Source organism: Scatophagus argus, chromosome 6, assembly GCF_020382885.2.
Source record: "Scatophagus argus isolate fScaArg1 chromosome 6, fScaArg1.pri, whole genome shotgun sequence".
NCBI classification, from domain to species: Eukaryota; Metazoa; Chordata; class Actinopteri; family Scatophagidae; genus Scatophagus; species Scatophagus argus.
In genome coordinates this window covers 23023416-23049558 of record NC_058498.1, presented here as the reverse complement: position 1 = coordinate 23049558, position 26143 = coordinate 23023416, and the positions used below count along the sequence as shown (strand labels likewise).

General features: G+C 39.2%; 1 protein-coding gene across 1 annotated transcript in view; it reads left to right on the top strand.

The window, feature by feature from the left end:
- Positions 1-6081: 6081 nt before the first annotated feature.
- The window catches only part of slc1a7b (solute carrier family 1 member 7b), a 28128-nt gene continuing 8066 nt past the window's right edge, over positions 6082-26143 (top strand). Inside the window, exons 1-3 of the mRNA XM_046392193.1 lie at positions 6082-6408; positions 17138-17217; positions 23309-23524. Of these exons, the coding sequence (XP_046248149.1) occupies positions 6268-6408; positions 17138-17217; positions 23309-23524 (437 nt within the window). The 5' untranslated portion in view covers positions 6082-6267. The remainder of the gene's footprint in view (positions 6409-17137; positions 17218-23308; positions 23525-26143) is intronic.

Here is a 26143-nt window from a genome sequence, read left to right as displayed (position 1 = left end):
TGCAGTGAAGTTAGGTACAAACATTTATGTCTGTTCAGGTTTCAGCAGTCCCACAGAATGGCAAGCTGAACACCCTTACCCCTCAAAAGACAGCATATGACAATTGGCCTAGCAGGATAAAAACCTGATATTCTAAATTAGATATTTGGGATATAAAATAAAGTAGGTCTCTGTAACTGTAGAGCATACTTCTAAACTACTTCTAAACAATCAGAAAGAAGAAAAATAAGACTAGTCTCAGCAAGTGGTACATTTATCCAATCGGCTGTCAGTAGGTCTTGTGCTGACGTCTGATTGAAGGAGAGGCCTGTCAGTCATCTAGTGTGCAGCTTACTTGAAATGACATCTGTCTCAAGCAGATGTTTAATGAGCCTTAGCAGAGTACAATGAGAGCTCGGCTTTGTGAGAAAAAAAACAAAACAACCTGGTTGAGTCCAGGTTGCACCAAAGCTGATTCAGTTTCCTTACATATTGGCCACATATTTTAGGCAAGACATCAAAATATATTTTTTTATAACATTCTATTTCCAAATAGGTAAGACATTCATGGGAGGATACTTTACAACACTGTGAAGTGTCATCAGTTTTGTGTCTATGTAGTTATTCGACTGCATACAATTATATTGTGGATCATGTCAGTACAATATTATAAACTGTGCGCTATACAGCAGGCTGTAATCTTTTTGAAAAGCTGGCTTTCCAGCCTCACCTCAGCCAGAGGATCACGCTCAGCAGACTGTTTGCCTGCTGTTCTGAGGTAAAGGGCAGGCTAAGGTTGCTAAACTACAACCTCAATACCACTCCCACCCTGATGACATCCGGGCCCCATTCTGTCATCACCACTATATTATGTAATGACAGAGTACACAAGACAACAGTCATGCCAAAACAGTCACGTATTCCTGAAATAAATGTAAGTAAATGCATGAAAGGTATACTTAGATGTACATCATATATGCTCTTGCTCTAAGCTTAATTGGTGCATTTTGGCTGAATTGGAGACGTGTGAGCATCTGCGTTTGGGTTTTTAATGAATGAATGCATGTCAGCTTCTGGGAGGTTATCTAATCCTGTGTAATCCCAGCCTGATGAAACCAGATAGAGTGGAAATATTGGCAAAAGAGAGGGATTAGTGACCATGGAGTCTGGCAAAACATGTGATCGCAGCACGAGCACATACTTTACTCACACATATGCAGCTCTCCCCTGGCATTCACAAACACGACGCGGCACCCGCCTCCATTCATGTTTCTTCCATATGTAACAAAAGAATGAGAGCAGGGTGTGCATATGTGTGTTAACAGGGCCATGTGCCAGTCCAACCCAAGTCTAACGGGAGGAATGTACAGCCAAGAAAAAAGGGCTGACAAAATTGAATCTGTGCAACCTGAAGGCCACACACATGGTTTCATTTTGACGACAGACTGCGAAGGACGAAGCGACCTGAATCACTCAAGCTCTGGGAAAGAACTCCTATTTGGGTGAAATAAATAAATAAGATCAAATCTGACTAAGCCGACTAAGTAACATGATGTATCTTGTTTGTTTGATTAGTACACACACACACAAAAAATATAAAAATGCAACTGCCTCCTAAAAATTACATTTATATACAACTAATTTGCAACAGCAAATACGTTTATAAGGGAAACTCTGAGTACCAGTGATTGACTGTTTGATATGCAAGTTAAGAGTTCACAACTCGCTCTCATTTCAGAGTAATGAAAATGTGACAGAACATACACAACTCAAAGCACACATTAAATGTTGAAATGTCAGCTTGGCGACCTCCAGTTGCAGTGTAAAGAAAGTAATTAGCTACTGCTATGTAAAAACATGGAAGTATTCATTTAACTTGTTTGGAATTGTGTGAAGCTTAGAATTGCCATACAGGTACTGATATTGACTGTGATGAGTGTTCTGGATTTGTTTAGAAAACAAAAATTAATAAAGGCCGAAAAATTTGTGGGGCTGCCCCTAACAATTATTTTCAATATTGATTAATATGCCAATTATTTATATATATTTTTGCTTGAAAAATTACTTAATATGAACATATTGAAATAATTAATGTCTAACTTTACGTGATCGATTATCAAATCAATTGAGTAATTGCGGAAGCTCCATGTGAGTGTCATCCAAAGTCAACAACACTGCATCCTGCCACAAAACCAAAAGTGACAGCTGTGCTAACAGAGAAACTGTCGTATGACAAGACAGGATGCCAGCAAACTGACAGACACCATACATATAAATGCAGGTCCAGCCAAATGCATTTGTGCTAATCCCCTGGCTATTCTCAAAAGGCATTTATACGTACATTAATAAATGAAATCCAGCTGAACTGCAAAGACCTCACACATGCCACTTCCCTGCCACGCAGCAGAGAAAGTTGATCCTTTAAATACATATTGTCATTGGACACAGTCAGTTATCCTCATTGGACACAGCTGCAGTACTGTCTGGATAAAGAGTCCCACAATCAGAACTTGATAAAAACACTGTCAATGTAAATTACTCTATACATCAGAGTAGCTTATAGCTTCAACACATCATGTTGCTGACCTCTGTGCTTTGTGAAAATTGGAGGAAACAATGTGAAACAGCAGAGATTAGTTGCTGCCAATTTCCCTCTAAGTGAGATAATAATAAACAGATCTATCACTAAAATTGGACACATAATCTCCGCAAATATGGGGCGATGAGTTAAGTTGGTTTGTTTTCACTGTTCCTTCCTGACATGCATTCTGTTCTAGTTTCTCTTCTAGCTCTTCCATGTCTTATTAATATGTTTATGTAACCATATTTTTTTTGTCATTGAGATGAATTGATAGGGACTAGGTGACCTTCAGTACCAACTGGATGAGAGTGCTCATGCAGGCTTAATGGATATGAAATATTTATCTGATGAATGTGACATGATAACTGGCCTTTTATCTGAACAGTCCATATGCATCAGTGGCTATGTTCCTTTCCTCGCATGCGCATGGGATAAGTGTGTAGCACCGGAGCCAGACCAGGCCACCTTTGTTTATCAGTATTGAATAATGGGAAAAGTTATGGAAATGAGTTCGCAGTTTGAGTGAAGCATGGAAGCTGCGTTATGTTTAGGTTACTTTCCTTCTGTTTGTTTCTTGTGGATGCGTTGTAGAACTAACAGCTACAGGCGATGCTAACAGTGGACTGTGAGAGGGAGTTTCCCCGGTACACACACCAACCTGCACTTCCTGCTGCAGAGCTGCTCCTTGCCCTTTGGGGTATCTCTGGGACAGACAGAGTGGACAGGATGGGTGCCTACAGTGTGCACACACACACACACACACACACACACACACACACACACACTGCTTAATCAAAAGTGTACTGTATAATAAAAAGTTAATTGAATACTTCATTTTTTAAATACACAAGATTTCTTTGTTGTAGTGATTCACTGTTAACCCTGATAATGTACTGAATTGAACATGGTTGAGTTAGTGAATTATTATTGAGGTGCCAGAGGGAAGAAAGAAAAACAAGTTCATGAGCAAAGGTCAGAGACGGCATCTGTGCAGTACAGCACCTAATTAACCAACCAGGGAATGTCATAATCAGTCATTCTACCCCATACAACATGGAGGAGATGCACAGAAATATTCACTAAAACGATTACAGAAACAGGTGTGGCAAAAGCAATATGACAACAGTAACCATGTACAACGTTAGGAGCTGCAGTCAAAAATATCATATTTGTAACTTGAACACTGAACATTTTCTGGACCTTTGTCGACAGAGACCACATCTATATCAAGAGCTCTTCACCCTCTATGAGAGACTTATTGTTTGCCCTGCCTCCTGTCTTCATCATATTTTTTTATCTTCATTTACATCAGCACAAAACTAGCACTTTCTCTACTGAGCGAATGTGAGTGAATTCCCATCCATTCACTCTTGCCACCTCAGTTTCCAACAGTCTCTCTCTTTGCCTTCTTTGCCACCTCCATCAGTAGGGTTCTTTTTCTTTCACAGGGTAGAGTATCCACAGCTCCTCCAGTTGCCACTGGAATGAGTAGCAACATCTTTGTCACCTGTGGATTTGCCTGGTATATAAAGGTTGTAACCTGATCACACTCAGTCATTAGGGTGGAGTGGCCTTTGAGGTGGAGCAGTTAACTCTAAAGCAGATACATTGTGGGAAAGGTCATTTATTTTGAGTCAAACTGAAAGGACATCAATAATGTCAACTGTCACACTGACAGCTTCTGGGCTCTGATCATCTGCCAGTCTGCACCAGTGACACCCCATTCACCCCATTTCCTAATTAAAACCAAACTTATAAAAAAAAAGAGAATACATGAATGTGATAGGAAGTACCTAAAATAATAGAAACCATCAATTTATTTGATGTGTAGTTTGAGTTTTCACTTTGCCCCGTATCCCATCTGCTAACATGAAAGGGGAGGGGGTTTTGACCTACAGTATACCGCAGCCAGCCACCAGGAGGCAGTCAAGAGGTTTTGGCTTCACTTGAGAGGAGTTCTCATGTTGTCCATCACAGTCAATGGCTCCAATGTACCAGCTGCACCACTGATATTTACTGTGACTAAAAGGAAGTGTATCTCTGTCTCTGCTGCTTCAACGTGGACTTTTCTTATTCTGTCCCCCTCTTTTTGCTTAAACATTAAAAGTGTAATTTGACATCGCTGAATTTCTCCTTTCATCAAACGTTTCTGTTGAAACTTTTGGATGCAGATCAGCTAAAAGTGCCATATTTAACCTGATGATTTACATCCAGTGTTGACCAACATCTGCTGTGTCACAACCCAACTCAAGTTTGAATGAATGACAGACAGCATAAAGTTATGAGATGCAAACAGTGTTGGGCAGTAACACAGTACTTTGTACAGAAATGTGAGTACTTTTTCAGTAATAAGAAAAATTGAGTGAAGCAAAGGGGGGTACAATTTGAATTAGTGCAGTAATCTCCAGTGTTTACTGTTACTGTTTTCGGTTTTGTTTCTCTGCGTTCAATGAACAGACTAGTACCCAACATCCTAGTTTAGAACAGCAGCTGGAGGTGATTGTGAGGTGGCCTACAACCAAAGAATCTCACTGATGGTCTGCAAATACCACCAAAGCAGAAGCTGGCTGCTTGTTAAACAACAGTGTCTCATTTTCTGTATCTGCATGTTCTAAACACAGAAAATGTCATGTGTGGATAATTTAGGATTCAATCAGTAATGCACACTGAGTAATTAAAATATGACATTGACCTATTTTCACATTGTAAATTTCACATTGTAAAAATGTGTTGGCAAAGCATTAGAGCAACAATAGCATTCAAACAGAAACAGAAAAAAAAATGTTCACCATCCTTAGCTTTAATCAAAAGAAAACATGGTTCTCTCCAGTGCTGGCCACAACAAGTCACCTATTCCACATCTTTTTCCTGTCTCAGACACCTGAAGAACCATCTTAAAGACAAGTGAGAGATACCATCAAGATTAGGGTGAGTGTAGATTATGTTATATAAATAGCAGTAAGGTGTGCAAATTTCTATTGTCCCTAATATTTAAAAATGCAATAATGTAGATCCAAATAAACATAAAAACACTAACAATATCACCTATTAAGTGAGTCTATATTACCTATGGTAACAGTAAACCATTATGTCCTAGGTTTAGTTCTTTTAGACATCATTCTCTCGATTGAATAATAAAAATAATAAATGAATAATAAAATAAAGTATCTATCTATCTATCTGTCTATCTATCTATCTATCTATCTATCTATTCTATCTATCTATCTATCTGTCTATCTATCCTGCTGTCTCTTCAGAAGGCCCATGAGGTTGCTCTGCACTGCTAACCTTTTTCAGACTGTTCATGGGTCTTTAATCATTCCTCAGACCTGTTTAATACAGCAGTACACTAACAGGATTGGTGATGTTAACCGCCAGGGACATGGCTGCCAGCTGTTCCATCCCCCTGGCGGTGGGTCAGCAGATGGGTGGAGCAGGGCAGAAGGGGAAGCATGGAAAGTGAGAGGATCTTCTTAGCTTAGTGCAGATTGTCGCCGTGAGAGGACAAGAGAGATGCTAAGCCCAGCGGTTCTTTAAAACATCGACAAGGATTGGATATTTCACACAGCGCCTCATCTGGTCCTGAAGATTTTCTTCATCTATTTTTTTTCCTTTTTTTGCTTTCATTTGCATCCTCTTACTTGGATTTTAGGCATTGGGTTGGGTACATTTATGGGTTGCTAGTAGGACAGAACGGGTAACTCGCAATGGCCGTGGTTCTGGATGCAGCGTGGCTGAGGGTGAAGAACGTCTGCAAACAGAATGGGCTCCTCATCATGTCGGTGCTGGCTGTGGTCATTGGGTGTCTTTTAGGATTCTTCCTGAGGACACGACGTCTCACAGAGCAGGTCAGTCTGTCTCCTCCTCCTGGCCAAGTGTGACGTCATGCAGGCAGAAGAAAGGCTTTGTTAGAGAATCTTTTTCCTGTGCCCCTAACATATATGGAGCTTAAACTCCATATGGCCTCTTGTGTTTTCCTGCCTTTTTCCCCTGGTTCACACTGACACTGGACTGCATATTAGTGCTGACCTCTGCAATTATTATCATTACAAGTGCTTCTGAGTGCTTCTTTGACAACTGTAGTTTGAGCATGTTTTTTTTATCCTTCCAGGCAGCCATTTATTTCCATTCATGACATTACAGGATGGGACCAAATTACAGACTTTTGAGTAGGTAATATATTGATGAACATAACCTTGGCCTCTATTTTGAAAAGATGATGATTTTATTATTGCATTGTAACCCGGTGTAGACCGCCAGTTGACTTCAAGACAACTGTACAACTGTATTTTTTTTTCTTTGAAAAGCTCCCTCAAAGCTGAAAATCACAATTTTAAAGTCTAAAACATTAACAGCACTGGAAGTGTGATCTGTTAAAAAAACAAACTAAACAAGCATCAACTTGCTGTTGGGGCAGTCATCACAAACTCATTACACAGCCAAACACATTTTAGACCCTCGACTTTAATGTGGAGAATCCCAAATTTTCCCAGTATATGAGACAACTGGGACAGTGTGGACAGTGTGTCTGGAATGCTGCACAGAACAACTAAAATACATCCATTTGATGTAATTGTACATGTATTGTAACTGACTATTGTTACTGTCTGCTTAGTGATATAGCTCCTGTTTCTTAGTTGTGCTTTTGTTTTGGTCTTTCCTGTTTTAAATTTTTCAGTTCTTTGTTGTGTTCATTTCTCTGTGTCTCACGCCCCTCATTGGTTTCACCTGTATCTTGTTACCTCCTCTATATAAACCCTGCCATTTGTTCCAGCAATCTTTCATGTTTGTCTTCTTGGGTTTTTTTTTAATCTCTTGCTCGCCTTTTGGACTTTGCTTTTTGTTTCGCTCATTGGGTTTGTTTGTTTTGTTTTTTCTTTTCAGGAAATGAAGTACCATGAGTTTTTCCAGAGTTGTGCATTTGGGTGTTTTGATTTGTGGTCAATTTTAACATTGAGTACAAAATACCCTCTGGGTGTTACAGTCCGTCCACACAACAATATACCAAAATAGATCAGAGTTGAAACATTTTTAACATTAACAATTCACAAAAGTGAAACATTAAATGCACTGTACCTTTACAGCCGTCCAGTGCTGTATTTTTAGGAGGTATTGACTTTGGCTCTAACTGGGGTTTCACACAGTGAAGTGTGTCTGTTTTGATTGATTAAAAGATACACAGAAAACATCAATGTACAAATCCAGGCTAACCCTAGTTAGTACATGTCACAGCTTCAGCACATTGTTGTAAACCCCCCAAGCAGCTTTATGGAGGGGGGCCCATAAACAAAATGCAGCCTTTTCTTTCTCATCCTCTGACTAAAGCTCTGTCATATTCTCAAATAGGCCTAAAAATAGCTTGTAGCTCCTTTACTCTCACAATAGGGATTACAATCCAATCAAACAAATGCCTTCTCTAATTGTACATCAAATAAGAGTGCCTGTCATTGTGACACATGACAAGGTACACAGGAGGCACAGACCTTTATGTTTTCAAACCATTTACTGTGTAGCTCCCCAGACGGTCAAGAGCACAGAGAGGAAACTGTGTGTGTATGCGTGTGTGTGCATGGATGCCTGGCGTTAGTAAAGAAATAAGGTTTAGTTTTTTTTATTAAATGACTTATTTCTGATAAGAAATTACACAGCGGAGTAGCAGAATGTTCAGGGATTAGCCCAAATTAAAATAAGAACATTCATTAAAAAATATGGAACTTATTTTTACGTGCTAAACAATATCCACACAAAACCACACAGAGTTTAAATGACTCAGGTCATTATGTTGCTGGAAGGTAAACCCTCTCCCAAGTATTCGTTCTGTCGCAGACTGAATCAGATTGTCCTCCCTGATTTCCCTTTATTTTGCTGCAATCATTTTAAGCCCTCCAGGGCCTGCTGCTGAGAAACATCCTCACGTCATGATGCTTGGGGATGTTGTGTTTCTGTGCAATGTGCAGTGTTTGTTGTCTGCCAGTATAGTGTCTTCTCTGGTGGCCTAAAAGCTCCATTTTGGTCTCATCAGACCAAAGAACCTTCTTCCAGTTGAACTTGGAGTCTCCCACATGCATTTGAGAGAACTAATTGAGATTTAATATGAGCTTTCTTAAAGTGGCTTTTTCCCTTAAAACTTCTTAAAACTTTGACTGGTGAAGAACTGAGGCAACAGTTGTTTAATGCAGAGTGTCTCCCATCTCAGCTGCTGAAGCTTCCAGCTCCTTCAGAGTAGTCTTGGTGGACTCCCTCACTGCTCTCCTTCTTGCACTGTCACTTACTTTGTGAGGACGGTCTGCTTTAGGCAGGATTCACACATGTGCCATATTCCTTTTATTTATCTTTATAGATCCACCTGCACAATCTGATGCAATTCAACAGAGAAGCTCTGCCACAAATTCTACCTTAACAAAGTTTAGAATGTTGGTCTTTGGTGACCATTGTTGGTAGATTCCATGATGTTTCTTACTGGGGTTATAGTTAAAATGGGGCTGTACTTCATTACTGCAAACCATTTATATGCATAAGGGGGCCAGATTATTAGCAATATCTCTTGACATAATGCAAGTCAGCTTAATACATCACTAAGCTGATGAAATCAAATACATACCATGGTACTACTAAATACAATTTACTAACATATGATTGAATTAACATCCATGACTGGGCAAACCGGGAAAAGTCCATTCAAATATTATCTGTGTGTTGAAAAACTATTAACGGAGACAGTTGATTCCGTGCATCGCCACCACAGATGGTCAGTATTTGATGAACTGGCAATTAGACTGTTTTGTCCTTCAATATAACATCAAATTCCACACAGACAAAAAAGCCAATTTTTGACTTGGCCATGAACATGCGTGAAGTAAAGTTAATTTCCCCTCAAGTTAGCAGTGACCAAGGACAAAGTCAGACTAGTTGCGTTACATGATACTGCAGCATTTTGCTGCAGACAGGTTCAGAAACAACAGTGAAGATAGATATATTTTTTTAATCCCAAAATCTTAAAAAATCAACTGAACTCTGTTTCATATTAGAGCAGAATCTGGTTGTTTATTCCCCCAGAAGCTCCAGCTCTGCCTCCAGATCTCTCCTCCAGAGCTTCCCAAGTCTCAGCAGCTCCTGTGTCCCCATTCCACTTGATCCTCCCCACACAACACTCTGCAAAGCTCAAGCTGAATATTTTCAACTCACATGATTACACTTTGCATTTGCTTTGTATATGATTGTGAAAATATGGCTTTATCTTTGGTGTGAACACAAGGGGGCTAATTAACAGGTACCGTATAAGCAGACATTACAGCAGAGCGGCTGTATTGGAATACACTAAACTGTACATACATAACTCATAAAGAGGCCACTGAGTATACAGTTTATTGTTTCTATTTCGGTGAGCTGTAAGGTGCATAAGTGTTACTGCTTAAAAGTTTCCAACCACTCAAAAATGAAATGAAGATTTATTTGTTTATTCCTTGTCAACCCTCCACTCCTCCTAGAGTCCAGAGAAAAGAAGTCATAGACAACAGACAATTAGACATACATGCATCTGTTTCCTGCAGTCTGGAAGACAACAAGTACTTGCCATCCAAACAACCCAGATAACCCAATATAAGATATTTTTCATTTTTCAAATTGCATTAGTTTTGTCCTTCACCAACCAAAATAGACAAGCATTACAAACCAGTACAACCCCCACTACAGCTGCCCGAAAAGCTGTAATAGACTTGATAGGTTATAGAGTAAATTCTTTTTGTCTGATTTTTTTTTTTTTTTTTTTTTTTTGATCTATCTTGTTTACAGGAGGATACTTTTTATATGCTATCCAACGAGGAATATGTAAGAAGCAAAGCTGAGGCTGATTCAGTTTTTCTATAGAATTATGTCAGTGATGGCAATGCTTTAGATTTTGGTCAAGTCACATTCTTAAGATCCAGTCATCCGCCACATGTGTGTGTGTTTGTCATGGGAGCTTGTACCTTGGTGCTTCTGGTGAACAGTGACTTACTGTCAGTTCCATCTATAATATATTGTAATCATTATCTTCTATATGCTGAGATCACCTTGATGAGCTCAGGCAACATAGATTTACTTAACTGAAATCATTTTCAGTTTGCTGGGGTACAACAGCAGGGCGATAAAAATCAATCATGTATTGGATCAAACAATCTCTCGGTTTTAAATGGCTGTTGATGCATTCACTGCTGGTGTCCAGCCTTGAAAATGTTTTCTCTGTAAATTCCATAGCCAGCAATAAGAATATTTAGGAATATTCTCCCACTAAAGATGAAACTTCTTGAAGACATTCTTATGTTGCTTGCTCGTCATGATGTGAATTGTGTAGTTTCTCTGTTATTTATTTTTTTTTTTGTTTTCCCAAGTAAACTTTTCTGCATTTTCACACTCTATCAAAATGGTCAATAATATTGTTGTTGTTTTTTTTATTTTATAAAAATGATTGTTATTGTTGGTAAATGATGGTTTAAAATCAAAAGAAATCATAACAGAAAAAAGCATAGAGGACTTGAAATTGACGTTCAAGTGAAAATAAGCATGGGGGAGAGTAAACTGAGCAAAATTCTCTCTACTGAAGGCTGACAGATGACAGAGGGATGTATTTTTTAAAGAACTCAAATCAGTTGTGACCTTGACAAGATCCAGAATTCAAAATTTGCACTCTCTCACCCAACCAGCCACAGTTGCGGGTAAATAAAAGTAGTGTAACAGCCATTTGTGACAGACCACAATCCAGACTAAATCACAAGTCTGCCTGATTCACTTGGGCACTTTAATGAGGAGCAGAGCCTGGCAGATGAAACAAGGGCTCACACAGCCGCATCATCAGTTTGTATGTTTGTGTGCGTGTGTGTGTGTGGTAGAGAGAGAGAGAATGTCAGTATGTCACCATTTTCAATTCTATGGGGTTGATGTCAAGGCTCTGTGCGGGCCATTCAAGTTCTTCCACACCAAACTCATCCAACCATGTCTTTATGGACTTTGCTTTGTGCACTGGGGCACAGTCATGCTGGAATAGAAAAGGGCCGTCACCAAACTGTTGCCACAAAGTTGGAAGCACAGTATTGTCCAGCATGTCTTGGTAAGATTTCCCTTCACTGGAAGGCAGGAGCCCAGTCCAACCCCTGAATAAGAGCACCATAAAAAGGTGTGTCTGAATACTTTTGTCTTTATATATGCACATAGGCCATTTTTACTTTTAGGAGTAAATGACTCACTGGGACAGGACTCATCTTGCCAACATCAACATCACCTTTTACCCCACAGTTTTTGGGGTAAAAAACTGTTTCAGGCAGTAGTTACGGTCATTTTGCACTACCCTGTCAGCCATTTGCACTACTGTTTATACTGTTTACACTGGTGTTTATATCATCTACTGTTTTCTCTTATATTCCCCTGTTTTTATATTATATAGCGTTGTGTATATTTATATTTATTATTGTTAGGCAAGTGGGCTTATACTGGGACCGGGGAAACTAATTTCGTTCCACTCATGTTCTACGTGTGTGAAATGACAATAAAGCTCCTTGAATCCTTGAATCCTTGAATCCTAGTTTATTCCATTCCCAACAACACTCCTTCCTGAAACCCCACTCAGGAAAACTCTCCAAGGTTTGCTCAGTCATGAAATCTCAGAGCCATTGTTTTGTCAGGTTGTTGGAAATAAATTACAATTGGAAATTGTACAATGGAGGATGATAGTTAGATAGTATCTCTCTTTGTGGTGCTGCATGGGAAGTATGAAGTCTGTCAGAGATTTATAACACAGATTACATAAGCAGCATGAGTTTTAGTGGTTTGACTTAAGCTAGCTTACCACCGTCTCACCACTGAAAACAACTGAAATTTCTAAAGCACACTGTGAAACATCTGAACATCAAACATTCTTCTTCTAACAAGAAACAGCTTATTAATAAGCAATGAATCACCTGCACAAGTCAAACCACTGCAAGTTTCATTGCCACAGCCTTACTTGGTCTGGAGTGACCAGTTAGCTTATGGAAGATGACGTTAGAAAGCTTTAAATAGATATTGCTTCGTTGTATTGGCATTGGGGGCCAATTTGTTAGCATTAGTTGGCATAATAGCACCGTAAATTAATGGTGATACCAGACCAGTAACACTCTAGCCTCAAAGTATGCTGGAGGGACGAGTTTTATTCCTTATAAATCTACTTTCTCATCTGTATGGGAAGGAAGCATGTTCTATTTGTACTTTTACAAGTTACAGAGTCTCACTGAAAAAAGTACCATCTGATCAAAAGTGAAAAGCTTGTTTTGGATTTCTGAAGATGAATAATTTATGTTGGAGTAAAAGTTGTAAAAGATGGTGTTTTATTACATTCTGGTGCTTCATGTTGACTCACTTACACACATATGAAGGTAAATATATAGCCTACACACAAGTGTAAGATGAGCAGAGCGGAGACAAACCTTCTCTGTGGGCTGTATGTGAGTGCTGATCCTGCTCTTATACAGCAAACTAAGCTCTCTCCACTTAATGCCCAACAGAAAAGCTCTTTAGCTGTCATTATGCACCCACCTCGGCCTGCAGCCCCTCAATCCACCGTCCTCCCATCTCCCCTGACATCCCTAACCTCACTCTCACTCACATCAGCTCTATACAACACACAACTTGTATACACCAATCAGCCACAATGATGTTTTAATGTTTTGGCTGATTTGAGTCCGGTGAATTGCGTGGTGGAGCCTCTATAGTTCCAGTGCATCTCATAGATGCTTCATCAGCTTGAGGTCTGGGCAGTTTGGGGACCTGATCGACACCTCAAGGTCTTTGTTGTCATGGGGTGCATTATTCTGCTTGGGTTATCCTGGCATCAAGGAATGCTGTTGCTATGGTGGGGTGTACTTGGTTTGCTGTGGTGTTTAGGCGGATGAGAAATGTTTCTCAGCAGAGCACTGCATTGTAACAAGATGTGCTGGTGTCCCAGCCACTGCCTCTTGTTCATCCCACCTCAGTAGCTAATGACAAACATTTCCTACTGTATGTGTAGACAGACAAGTCTTACTTAATCTATGTTTTTATAAACTAAAATAAGCTACTGTATGGGATAACTTGAATGTCATATCGAAATGTCCGGGGGGACGTGTCCCCAGTGGAGATTATGAGCATGAATACAACACTATGTGAAAGAGATCTTTTATAGATATGCTGATATCTTTTATATAACCACATATTGCTTAAAATTTACTTACTCGGGTGGTTAATGCCTGTTAAGTGTTGTCCTCGTGTCATCCTACCAATTTTCATTGGAATTAAGCTTGGAATTTGGTGGGGACATGCTGACACAGACCATTTTTAAAGTCACTGCAGTCAGTGTAGCTGTTTGCTTTGGGTCACTGACCTGTTAGAACATCACTTAGATGTACAGCCATCTGTGAAACCGGGCACTTTAGTAGATGCTCTTCAAGATTTTGTCTGAATTTGGCTCCATGCATATTTCTCTTCTCTTCTCTTCACAAGAACTGTAGTGGCAGAAGGTGTGACATGTACAGTAGCCTTTCCCATTAGCTCAATCAGTTCCTTTCATTGTCAGATTGGAGGACAAATTCTTTTTGTTTGCAAACCTTTCTCTAATGTGTGGTCCCTCTGCTCTACTTCACACTCCCTGATGTTCCAGCCAGAGTTCATTGTAACAGAGTGGAGGTTTGGCTGCATGGGATGGAAGTGCATAGTTGATAGAAAACAGCTGTCCACCACTGCTCTGGATGGATGCCAGTATTGAACATTGACACAAACACACGAAACCCCTGTGAGATCTGTAAACTGTCACCCAAAACTCCTGGGCTTTGGAAACATGTTACTGGAGTTTTATCTGTGATGTTTTATGGCTGCTCTCCAAGATTTACCTGTCTTCTCTATAAATTACTGCTACATCCATTGGCAGGAAGTCTGTGCAAGTCTCTGGCACACAGCATAGTGAGAAACAGAGGACAGCAACTGGACCATACAACAAAGTCTAGTTTTCACTGTGGGTGGGACTCAATTTAGGCCCCACTGTGCTAAGGTCACAATACAATATTACTGTGATTTGATACATTTTGTGATATGCAAAGTGTTGCTATGTTGCCATCTAATAAAGTAAGTCTAACTGTTTGTATTACAATCTAAATGGCCCTACGGTCTGCAAACAAGAACTACTGTACAGGACATTGAACAATGCAACTTGTACAAACGTGAAGCCACTATAATGACAGGGAAGTATGTAAAAGAAATTAATTCTGAAATGTTTAATTTGTATTTTAATATGAATAATTCATATAACACAAGATAGATATTTGGCTTCTGTGTATCAATACAATATTGCCATGCAAAATATCATGATATGTTGTATTGAACTTCCCCCACTTTCTTCAAATCAAATTATAGTCGAGTGATCAACACATCTGTCCGTCACACAGTATGATGATGTTGTGGTTTGCATTTTTGCATTCTTAAATTTGTATTTTATTCAGGGTTACCCTTTTATTCAAGCTCTGTAACACAACATCTTTTTCTTATGAAAGCAACTCAACCACATACTTTCCATACACTATGAAAAACAGTGGTGCCTATACAGCCTATAGAGTCATGCAACTGTGTTTACTGTGTTTGATGGTGCTAAAAGAGGACTTATGCTTCCACACCATAGTTGATTCATATATATGGTTTATTCACATAAACCATTGAAAATGTTGCTTAAGTAAAAGTACAAAAGTACTAGTGTATCACAATATACTTAAGTTGCCAAAAGTAAATGTACTCATTACACAGAAAGGCTCATTTCAGAATAATATACATTATATTATTGTATTAGAATAATTATTGATGCATGTTCATTGCTTTAATGCTGTCAGTAAATGTGGATATATTTTATGTATTACTATAGATACTGCTGTAGCTTTGCATTTTCCCCTGGAGACAAATTAAACCTTGATATGACATAGTAAGATCACAGTTTATTTATTAATTATTTCGTACAATTTCGTATTGTTAATTTGAACGTGCAGCTAGTAATCAAAGCCATGTATTCCAGTAAAAAGTACATTATTTACCTCTGAGATGTAATGGAGTAGAAGTAGTGGAGGTAGAAAGTAGTAGAAAATATAAATGCCTAAGTACAAGTACCTCAATTTTGTAGTTAAGCTTATTTAGCTAACAAGAACGTGACTTGAAATAGTCCACAAAGTTATTTTTGTTGTATTGTTATGTTATGTAAGGCAGTGGCAGCTGTTACATGTACTTATTTGCTCAGGCTGCAGGTAATCAAACTTGTCTCATATGCCATGGGCAATCATTTTCCTATAATTCACTTTATCCTGTTAGCCAGTCAATGAAGCTCATCAGTATTTCATACCAACACTGGACCAGAGTTAGGTGGGACCACTGACTAAGATGCAATCTGTATAAAGACAAGAAGTAAAAGAGGCATAGCCTTGCAAAACATAGAACTTTATAATAGTGCACTTGAAATGGAAAAGAAGTCATTCACACCTTGTGTGGGTGTATAAGTGTGGATTAAGTCACTTGGAATATTTTAGTATAAACAAGACCACACCTCCACTTCCAGTACTAATATAGGAAGTAAACATTTTTTTTTTCCAAAAATTGTGGTTGGAGAGGACCTCCAGTAGAGAAGCAGCATTGCAGCCACAGGCATTAAAGTTGTTTTTTTTTATTGATTTATTTACACAGATTCTTGATTGTCTTTATTGAACAAGGGCCATGCACAAAATCATGGATCTCAAAATGAGAAAATGTCATTTAGCTATTAGCTAAGTGTAGGAAGTCTGAAAAGTTGAGACTGATGTGGCAAAAAATCTAAATTGTAATGCATGGAAAACACATAGTAACACATGCAGGTTGGGCCATGAGAGATGTCTGAGGTAAATTCACACAGTTTAAGTTGAAAGCGGGGGCTAACTCTGAGCTCACAGGAGAGTAAGGATTGCATTTACATTTGTCAGGTGGCCAGAAATAATCTCCAAATAAATGCTACTGTGTGAACTGCAAAAACTAAGCTTGCCAGTGCGGGTTCAGGATATGCCCATCAAGTTATGCCCATCAGGTTGCAATTAATGATCACTATAATGTGGAAGAAAAAAAAGAGGCTAAAATGTTTGCAAAACAACTGAAAATGAATGTTGAAAATGTATAAATAGATGTGCGTTGTAAAATAACACTATGTAACACTAGACACTATGATTATGCTAGGTATTTGTGATGTTGTTAAATTAAGTATATAGGTTCCACTGTAAATAAAAAAAACAAACAAACAAACAATATATCTCTGTGGTAAATACATTTTCTGAATGTTATTAGGTCAGTTGTTGCTCATATTGACCAACTCAGGAGAACGGCCAAAAGATGAAGAAGAATAGTCCAGTCTTTTCGTGCTGTTGCAGTCAGTATGCTCATTTTCATCTCCAGTACGGTTCTGAACATCTTAACAATCCTCTATTCCTGTTTCATTATTTTTTGACATCTGATTTTTTTGAACATTGTGTTTCACTAGCTATATAATGGCCCTCAAATTTCTAATGACCGTTATTTCTTCTATTTTCTTTCTGGCAGGAGGTGAAGTACTTCCAGTTTCCTGGAGAACTGCTGATGAGGATGCTGAAAATGTTAATTCTCCCTCTCGTTGTATCCAGGTACTGACGTCTGTCTCCATCCATCCATTATCCATATAACTTCTTATCCTTTTCTCCTTGCTGACACTGAGTGGGAGGTGAGGTTCACACTGAACAGATCACCAGTGGATTATAGGTTTGACACATAGACAAGGGACCATTCACGGTCACACACCTATGGGTGATTTATGAACCTTGCATGACTGTGTATGGAAGCTGGAAGATGCAGAAGAAGCCCATGCAAACATGGACAGAACATGCAAACTCGACATGTGACAAACAAAAAGATGTGAAGTGCCATAAAAAAAAAAATCTTTTGAATGTCAGTTTGCTCACTGTGATTTTTTAAGTGTCAAAAAAATGTAATTGTCAGTGTTATGAGTGAGAATTTAATTATTCATCACTTTTTGTCACCAGACTGTTGAGGATTGTTGTACGTAATGAAGCAGATTGTTAAAAAATCATCAACTGGTGAAATTTACTGTCACCTATATCCACCTATATTTCACTCTGTCCTAAAATGCATTGTTCAAGGATTAACCTTTCAGGCCTCAAAATGCAGGCCACAAGTGTAGTGCTGCCAAGCACATCAGAATGAAATTTTGTCACTGTGAAGAAATAACATTTGCAGCTCACATAATCCAACTGAAATTCACATACAGAACCCAGATAGCCATTGCTTTTCTGGGCGCTGCGCTTTGCCTGCCCTGCTGCGTGTCAACCCAGGCATTTGAGTGTCAAAGCTGAGTGTATGTGAGTGTATGTAGATGTGATTGTTGTTTTTACGTGGCATCTTGCTAGCGCTGAAGTAACAGCCATGGGTGCAGCTCTGCGGAGTGTAACTGGAACTTTTGCAGTGGTTTTGCACACTTTTCTTACCCAAGCACTGAACAGTGTGGCCAGGGTTCAGACTGTGTGACACAATACGGCAGAGAATCTTTGTTGTTATTAATAAATCACAAAGTCAAAGGGATGAGGAGAAATACAAATGTAAAGGTGGCATTTTTTTCCTTGACTGAAGAAGCTGAAAATAAATTCCTCCTCCTCTTTATTTGTGTTAATCTTAACTGATGCACCCAAGTTTATTCATGGAGATTTCAATAACTGTTGGGTGTGTGACAGTGCACATACTACCAGTATGTTGTCCCAGTAGGAGACATAAGATCTTAAATATGTGTTATGATACTGTCAGAGACACATACTCAGTGCAACAGGCAGGAAGCATCACTGCAGACCCCTCACACCCTGCACACAAACTGTTTGTTCTGCTTCCCTCTGGTAGGCGTTACAGAGCTCTGTATGGCAAGACCACCAGACACAAAAACAGTTTCTTCCCCCAGGCTGTCCCCCTGATCTCCCCGTAAACCACCTGCCATTGTATGAACCATCCCACTGTTTGCACTACACATACATATATTTATATCTTGTTTTTTCTTTTTGTAAGTACTTTATTTTTATTTTTATTATTTATTATTTTTTCTGTTTTTATTTTTTGTATTTTGTATGGTGCACAGGAGAGAGAAAAATCCGGAGTCAAATTCCTTGTATAGTCACACGTACTTGGTCAATAAAGCTGATTCTGATTCTGATTCTGATACTCTCCACCCCTGCTCCCATCACTGGGGGCGTCAGACCACAGTGTGGTATATTTCTGTCCTACTTATAGGAGGCTCCTGGAAAGCGGGAAGCTTTAGATTAGTCACTGAATTCACATTAGAAACTAATCTGATTCTTTGGATAATTGTTGCTGTAGAGTCCAGCAGGTCAGAGTAGGAAAATCGCTGTCTGATAAAATGGGGGAACAGATTGGAGCAGAGCACAGTACAGAATGTTCGCTTCCAACGTAACACCTAAAGATGTTAGCTACACGTTAGATTGCTATGTGGTGTCATGTCTTTGGGGAAAAACAGTTAATAGGTTATTACATAAATATAATGTATGTAACATTACTGCTGACAACTAACTTCAAACCTACTCCATTCATTCTAAGTAACTGTTAGCAAATGGCTGTTGCAATAAATAGCATAAATTACATGGGCTACCTTATTCATCCTCAGGGAGCCAACCAAGTCGGGTTAGAAAATTTCTACGTTAAACATAGCCGATCTGGATCAGTTGGATTAGGCTGCCTCGAGTGAGTGCACGGGACTCACAGCACCAAACAGACCACAGGAACACAGGACTCGTGACTGTAACTGAGATTAACACGCACAAGTCCAGCAGCTCCACCAATGTAAAATCTTGTCCCTGTGGATCCGGTTCTGTGAGTCCTGTGCACTCACTCAGGTCAGGCTGATCCAACGGATACAGATTGGCTATGTTTGCAGCCATGCAGGAAGTTTTTCTAACCTGGCTCTGGATCCAGCAGCATGCTCTGGAAGTGCTGATGGAACACAAGAGCTCTGGCTCTTTTCCTGGCATTAAACTCCTAAAAAATCATCTCTGCTCATCAAAATAACATATATGCATACGTATGCACAGATTCATGAATATGTAAATAGTACCCATCTCCCACCTGCAGCTCAAGCGTACCTGCTCACTCCGCTCATCAAACACACAAACGACATTTTATGGCAAAACATGAATTCTCCTGCGAATCATATGCACTTGAATTAGCCAACTTTATTTTGGTAAGTCTATACTAGCAGCTTGTGACGATGCATTTGTCATGATAAGCTTTCTTTGTAAACAACCCCAAAGTCATGTGACGATTTCCGTCAGAGTCATGGTAATGAATAGAATCTAACCCAGCAGCCCAGACAAACTGTTTTGAATGACACTGCTGAGTCATATTAAGTGTCCTGTCAGCATTTTACATGACTCATCATGTAAGTTGGCTCAGGCTGGCTAGCACACTACAGATTTGTCACGTTCAGCTGATAAAACAAAAGAAAAATAAACCAGTATGTTGGCTGTTACTTGCTGTGTTCCCAGGATAAATGGATGGAACAGATTTGGGCTTCAGTGTTGCATGTTTTTGTGGTAAATTTTCAAAACTTTGTTCTGGAAAATATCAACTGCAAGCCTGTGTTGTCCATGTCCATGCTCTGGGTGTGTGTGCGTGTGTGTGTGTGTTGCATTCTGTCCCTGAATGAAAGCAGTGGGGGATTAAGCATTGGTCCTCACATTCACAAGAGAAATCCAACTCTAGTGGTGACTGGTTATTGACGTGTAAATTTAACATGCAAACATTTAGTTTAAGAGCTTAATGCTTCCCAAAACATTCCACTACATTCTACTACATTTCCATCTCATGTCATGCAACACAAATAAATCATATGGATTAATGAATGGATTAGATACAACAGTAGCAGCAGTTTGGACCTCTGAATTCTTTGCTTCTGAAGACTATGTGCTGTATCCTGCAGATTACACTAAGCAATGCTGTGAAGAAAGGGGCAGTACTACAAGGTGTCTTTCTTGTCTTTCTTAAAAGAATCAATTTGCCATTTTAAACTATTACACTATGTACTTGTTCTGATTATCAGGTCCATTTTGTAATGTCCACTTTATGAATGTTTAAGAAGTGAAACATGATTCTGCTACAAAAGCTTCAAACACTAAAGGCCCAAACACACTGAAAGCGTCTGATGTTTTGAAGTATACTGTTTTAAATGGCTTAATACACCAAAAGTGTTAAGAGGCATGTCAGACAAACTCTTTTTTCAGTTTATGAGTGTCAGATAAGGACACAGTGGCCAAAGTTGTTTTTTCTAAAGCTGCCGTACCTGTTTGGAGAGAGCTAAAAGGAATAAAAAGCTGAGGTGAGAGAGAGCGAGCACAGCTGAGCCTGCTCTGCACATTGTGGACACACTGAAACCCCTGGCTGTTATTTTGAGTACTTATCCCAGTTCCCAAATAGTGAGGCAAATATAATGATGTCCTGCAAGGACACAAGAGGAGAGGTTAGAGCGACACTACGTCACAGTCAGAGTGAGTCTTCTTGTTGGGTTTGACATGGAGGCTGTGTTTGTGTGCGTGTGTGTGTGTGTGTGTGTGTGTGTGTGTGTGTGTGAAAAATGACAACACTTTTCCTAATTTACTGCCATGGTGTTGGCGTTTTAAATTTAGTGCCTGCATTGAATGTATATAAAGCTGGACAACATGAGAGCTCCCAAACATTCAAGCCAAAACATCTTGATCACCCCCGCTGCCTGGCTCCAGGATAGGCCCTAAACCCATCCCCATTCATGGAAGCGGATGGTATATAGGTCAAACTAGAAACTCAAAGTACTTGTCAAATAATTGTTTTCCAAAGATGGCTTCTGTCATTTTTAGGTTGTTCTTATCAGACTGATGTATCTTAAAGTGTTGAATTGTATTTTAATCTATACACTATTTAGACAAAAGTATTGGGACAGACTTGAGAGTAGAGTTCGTCCCCTCCTTTGCAGCTATGACAGCTTACACTTTTCACAGAAGGCTTTCCACAAGACTTTTTTTTGTTTGTTTTTTGGAATCTTTCTGTGGAAATCTTTGCCTATTCATGTGATCAGGTTCAGTCATGCTGGAATAGAAAAGGGCCTTCACCAAACTGTTGCAATGTCCAACATGTCTTGGTATGCTGAAGCATTGGTCAGGGGGCCTCAAATGTACACTTTGCAGGATTTTCCTAAACAATTTCTAGACTCATTCAAAAATAACCCTCTCAATTATCATTTCTTATCCACTACAAGTGGGTGGTGGTGTCTGTATCTGCAGAGAACCTGCCCTCTGTGTGCATTTTTTTATTTTCTTAGTATTTTACAATGTTCAGAATGTTTCTGGGGGTCAACGACAGTCAAATACCAACAACCTGGGAACGAGACTCGACGATTCTCTTTCTCTCTACCTGCACCTTTCAGTGGTGTGTTTACAAACAGCAACCAACATATTCAGCATTCTGTACCTTTAAAGGTACTCAGAAAGAAAAGAGCAACTATGAAAGGGCAACATGTGTCTAAGGAACCGATCCAAGGCACACAGGCATTTTATCTCAAACATTCTGACAAGAACAAACATACTGTGGGATGACGATGAAATATTATGGCCTGACACAGACTTGAGGCAAGGTGATGAGAACGCTGATGTTGGGTAACCTGTACATTTGCTGTGTTTGGAAATAAAGTTTTTGGAAATTGTGGCTCATCCTGTGTGCACTGAAAGGTTTTTCTTTGAGGAGATTCTCTATGTGCTAAACATAGAGTGAGTAACAACCCAAAGCTGCGTATGATTATGATCAAGTAACAAAGCCCTTTAGAGTCACATTGATTATGAGAGGAAAAAAGAAGAAGGTCAGATTGAAAGAGTTCACATGGGGCAGGTCTGAAGGCCAGAACAGTATAAGAGATAATACACTTATGCTGTCTGAAAAACAGTAATTTGATGAACTGTAATGGTATTTAAATCTGTGAGGTTAAAATGATCATATTTTTACCATGATCTGTCTGTAATCCTAACCATCTTGTTTTAGTGTCTAAACCTGAAAAAAAATCAAAGTAAAATTAATTTATTTTCAACAGTGGTTTAGTTTTGAATGCACTGACCAGTGATCTTGTTCTGCTGGTGGAGGTGTCGGATCAGAAAACGCATCTGTTTGAGAGAGAATGAACAACCAGTGTATTTTGTCACTTTATTTATTTTTTTTTAGATAAATGAGCAACAGATCCTCCACCTGTTGCTCATTTATCTGAAAAAGCAACATTGTATCAGCCATGAATGTCCAGCTGAGCTGAGTTAAATTTTTTTCTGACCTGGGAAAAAGGAGTTGAAAAACAATCTCACCACAGTATAATTTTTCTTCCTCTACAGACGTTTTGTTTGCTCAATTGTCATATTAATGTAGATGTAAAGGTCATTTTTGACATTGGTTAAAACAGAAAAAAATTCATCAAAACAGTCTCACCACAAGGGCCAATGTCTTAGAAGTTTGAACAGCTACAAAACACTTCACTGTTTCACTCAGAGGTTCATCATTGCCAAGCTGTTGAAAACTGGACATTATGGATTGCTTTGTCACATTTGTCATAACATGGTTGAACATGCAATATGAAAATAAGGGAAAAAAATCTATTTGTCAAAACATCAAACATGAATTTAACATTTCTTTCTTTTTTCGTTTTTCCTCTTCCAGTTTGATGTCAGGACTGGCAGCCCTTGATGCCAAGTGTTCCAGTCGGCTCGGTCTGATCACAGTGTCTTATTACCTGTGGACTACCTTTGTGGCTGTGATAGTGGGGATCATAATGGTCTCCATCATCCATCCAGGCGGTGCAGCACAGAAAGAGGACTCTGAGGACAGCGGAAAGCCTATCATGAGCTCTGCTGATGCTCTGCTGGATCTCATCCGGTAAGACCGTCCATCCAGTTCCGCACCACAAATGGCAGCAGAAGAGGTCTGTATCTGCCATTTTAAGTGATTCTCAGGAAAGGTATTGTAAGTGGTCTGTATTTCATTTAGAGAGGATAACTGTCTTTAGAAATAACTCCTACTGACAGAAGCAGATTATTTCTTTGCTACAAGAGATCTGTTTTGTCAGGGTTTAAAGGTGATCTATGGATCTGAATTCTGAAGACAAGAATAGTATGTATGTATTCAGTATGTATTCACACAGTACACGCCTTCACACGATCATGCAGGAAGAAGCCACATTTCTGGATGGTGTGTAAATTTATACAAAGCATGCATCTAAAACACAAAGCTGCAAATCTTTATATTCTATTACAGCAAGCAGAAGAACAAAGGAGAAACATGGAGGCAGTCTATAATGGAACTTCACATGCTGTGCACTTAACATGTAATAAATGCAGCCAATTACATGATTTCCATGGTATGACAGAAATACAGTGTTCAATTCAGTGTCACAGCACATTCCCATGGCAGTACTTTTGCTGTCGTTCTGACATTTATAGCATGACGTCAACACAAAGAATACAAAAAAACAGCTCCGTATACTGTATGACACAAAGCGCCTGAGATTCCAGATGACACAGTAGCAGTGGATTACTGTGGAAAACATCACTGTATTCTTTGAATGTCCCGTGTTCCAGAAACGATTGGTGCTATAACACTAATGCAGAGTAGAAATTAATATGGAGAGGATGTTGTGTATGTGACGGCACAAAAATAATGTCAGACATAATTGCTTGGACCAAAGAGTGGAGTACCTGGGTTGTGACGTGATTGATTGATTGATTGATTGATTGATTGATTGATTGATTGATTGATTGATTGATTGACTGATTGCTGATATATGTGGATGAAATGTTGTCACTACTCTTACTATTTAATGCTCCTGTTAGTTGAATGTAGCCACTTGGATTAATTTTTTAAATATTTTTTTTACGGAGCTTAATTTGTCTCAGTTTATTTATCAGTCAGTACTGTTCCAACGTCCACCTCACTAATGACACCTTTCTAGAACAGACGTCATCTTCACAGCATCCTATTCTATTTTTTTAGACCATGTGGATTTGCCACAAATCCTGAGACAGGATTAAAAACATTGTTTGTCTTAAGCTTTTCAGTTCCCGTATTCTGGGATGACTTCATTGTTGACTAAAAACCATTTAATCTTCTTTATTAGAAGATGTCACTCGGTTTCTCAGACCCAGTATCAGTAAACAAGACTATTAAGGGTCACCTTTCATACATTGTACCTCTGTAAGTATTTGTTTGGTAGTTTAATCCAAGTATTTTATTTCGTGCTGTTGGCGGAATGATGGGGTGAGCTTAAGTTCAGGCCATTAATCAGACAGCACAGAGCTGTGTAGGCAGGCTGAATGGATCAGCAGGTGACCTCAAGAATACAGTCAGTGCATTCACTAAAATCAGTAGCATTTCTCTTTCTGCATTTAATGTAAACGTGCATGAAGAAACTGTAAACACAACACTGATATATTAACACTTAGGCGGCATAGTGGTGCAGTGGTTAGCGCAGAGCAATAGGGTCCCAGGTACCAATCCCGGTCTGGGTCCTTCTGTGTGTGTTCTCTCTGTGCTTGCGTGGCAAAAACATGCATATTAGGTTAACTGGCTGCTCTACATTGCCTAGATGTGAGTGTGAGTGTGTGCGTGTGTGTGTGTGGTTGTCTGTCTTTGTGTGTCATTACTGTGATTGACTGGCAACCAGTCCAGGGTGTACCCTGCTTCTCGCCCATAGTCAGCTGGGATAGGCTCCAGCCCCTCTACGATCCTGACGAATAAGTGGTAGAGAGGATGGATGGATGAGATACATAAACAGGTGCCTATTTACATCCAACAGTCAGTCTATGTGCCATTTAGTGTTGGGTGCTTAGTGTACAGTGGGTTTATCAGTGCTTCTCCCCCATTCACCTCTCAGACTTTCACTCTTGTTATATGTGGCTGTTAGCTCATTTGGTTTCACCTGATCTGATGAGCTGGGTCATAATTACAGTCAGTAAGGGCTTTAAAAGATCACCACTGTTGTCTCAGCACTACATCAGTGAAATGCAATTTTAATATGATCATTGAGGGCATATAAAACTGCTTTTGTTTCAAAGGTTTGAGATGCATTGTTGCTGTGTTGAACTGACTCTGTGATGTCAGTTACAATTACATCTATTATTATAGTTTATACTCACAATGATCTACTGGTCTTAACCCTCCTGTTGTTCTCATTTGTCAGGAACAGCAATGGTGTTCCCAGGTAAATTTGACCTGGTGCATATTTTATTATCCAAAAGAAGTCTGAAAATAAAAATAATCCTAATAAGCATCGTTAATATTAAATTACTAACTCCATTACTAACTATTCTGTCAATATTTAGTACAATGGTGTTCCTTACCTCTCACAGATAATGGTGCAATTAGGATAATTCAGTTGTTTTTCATAAAAAATACATGTTTTTTGTGTCATTTGGGTAAGGTTAGAGCAGCTAAATGAACTCCTAAAATGAACCTTGCCCTTTTGTTTTTCTTAAACTGTAGAACATCGTAAGGTAGTTA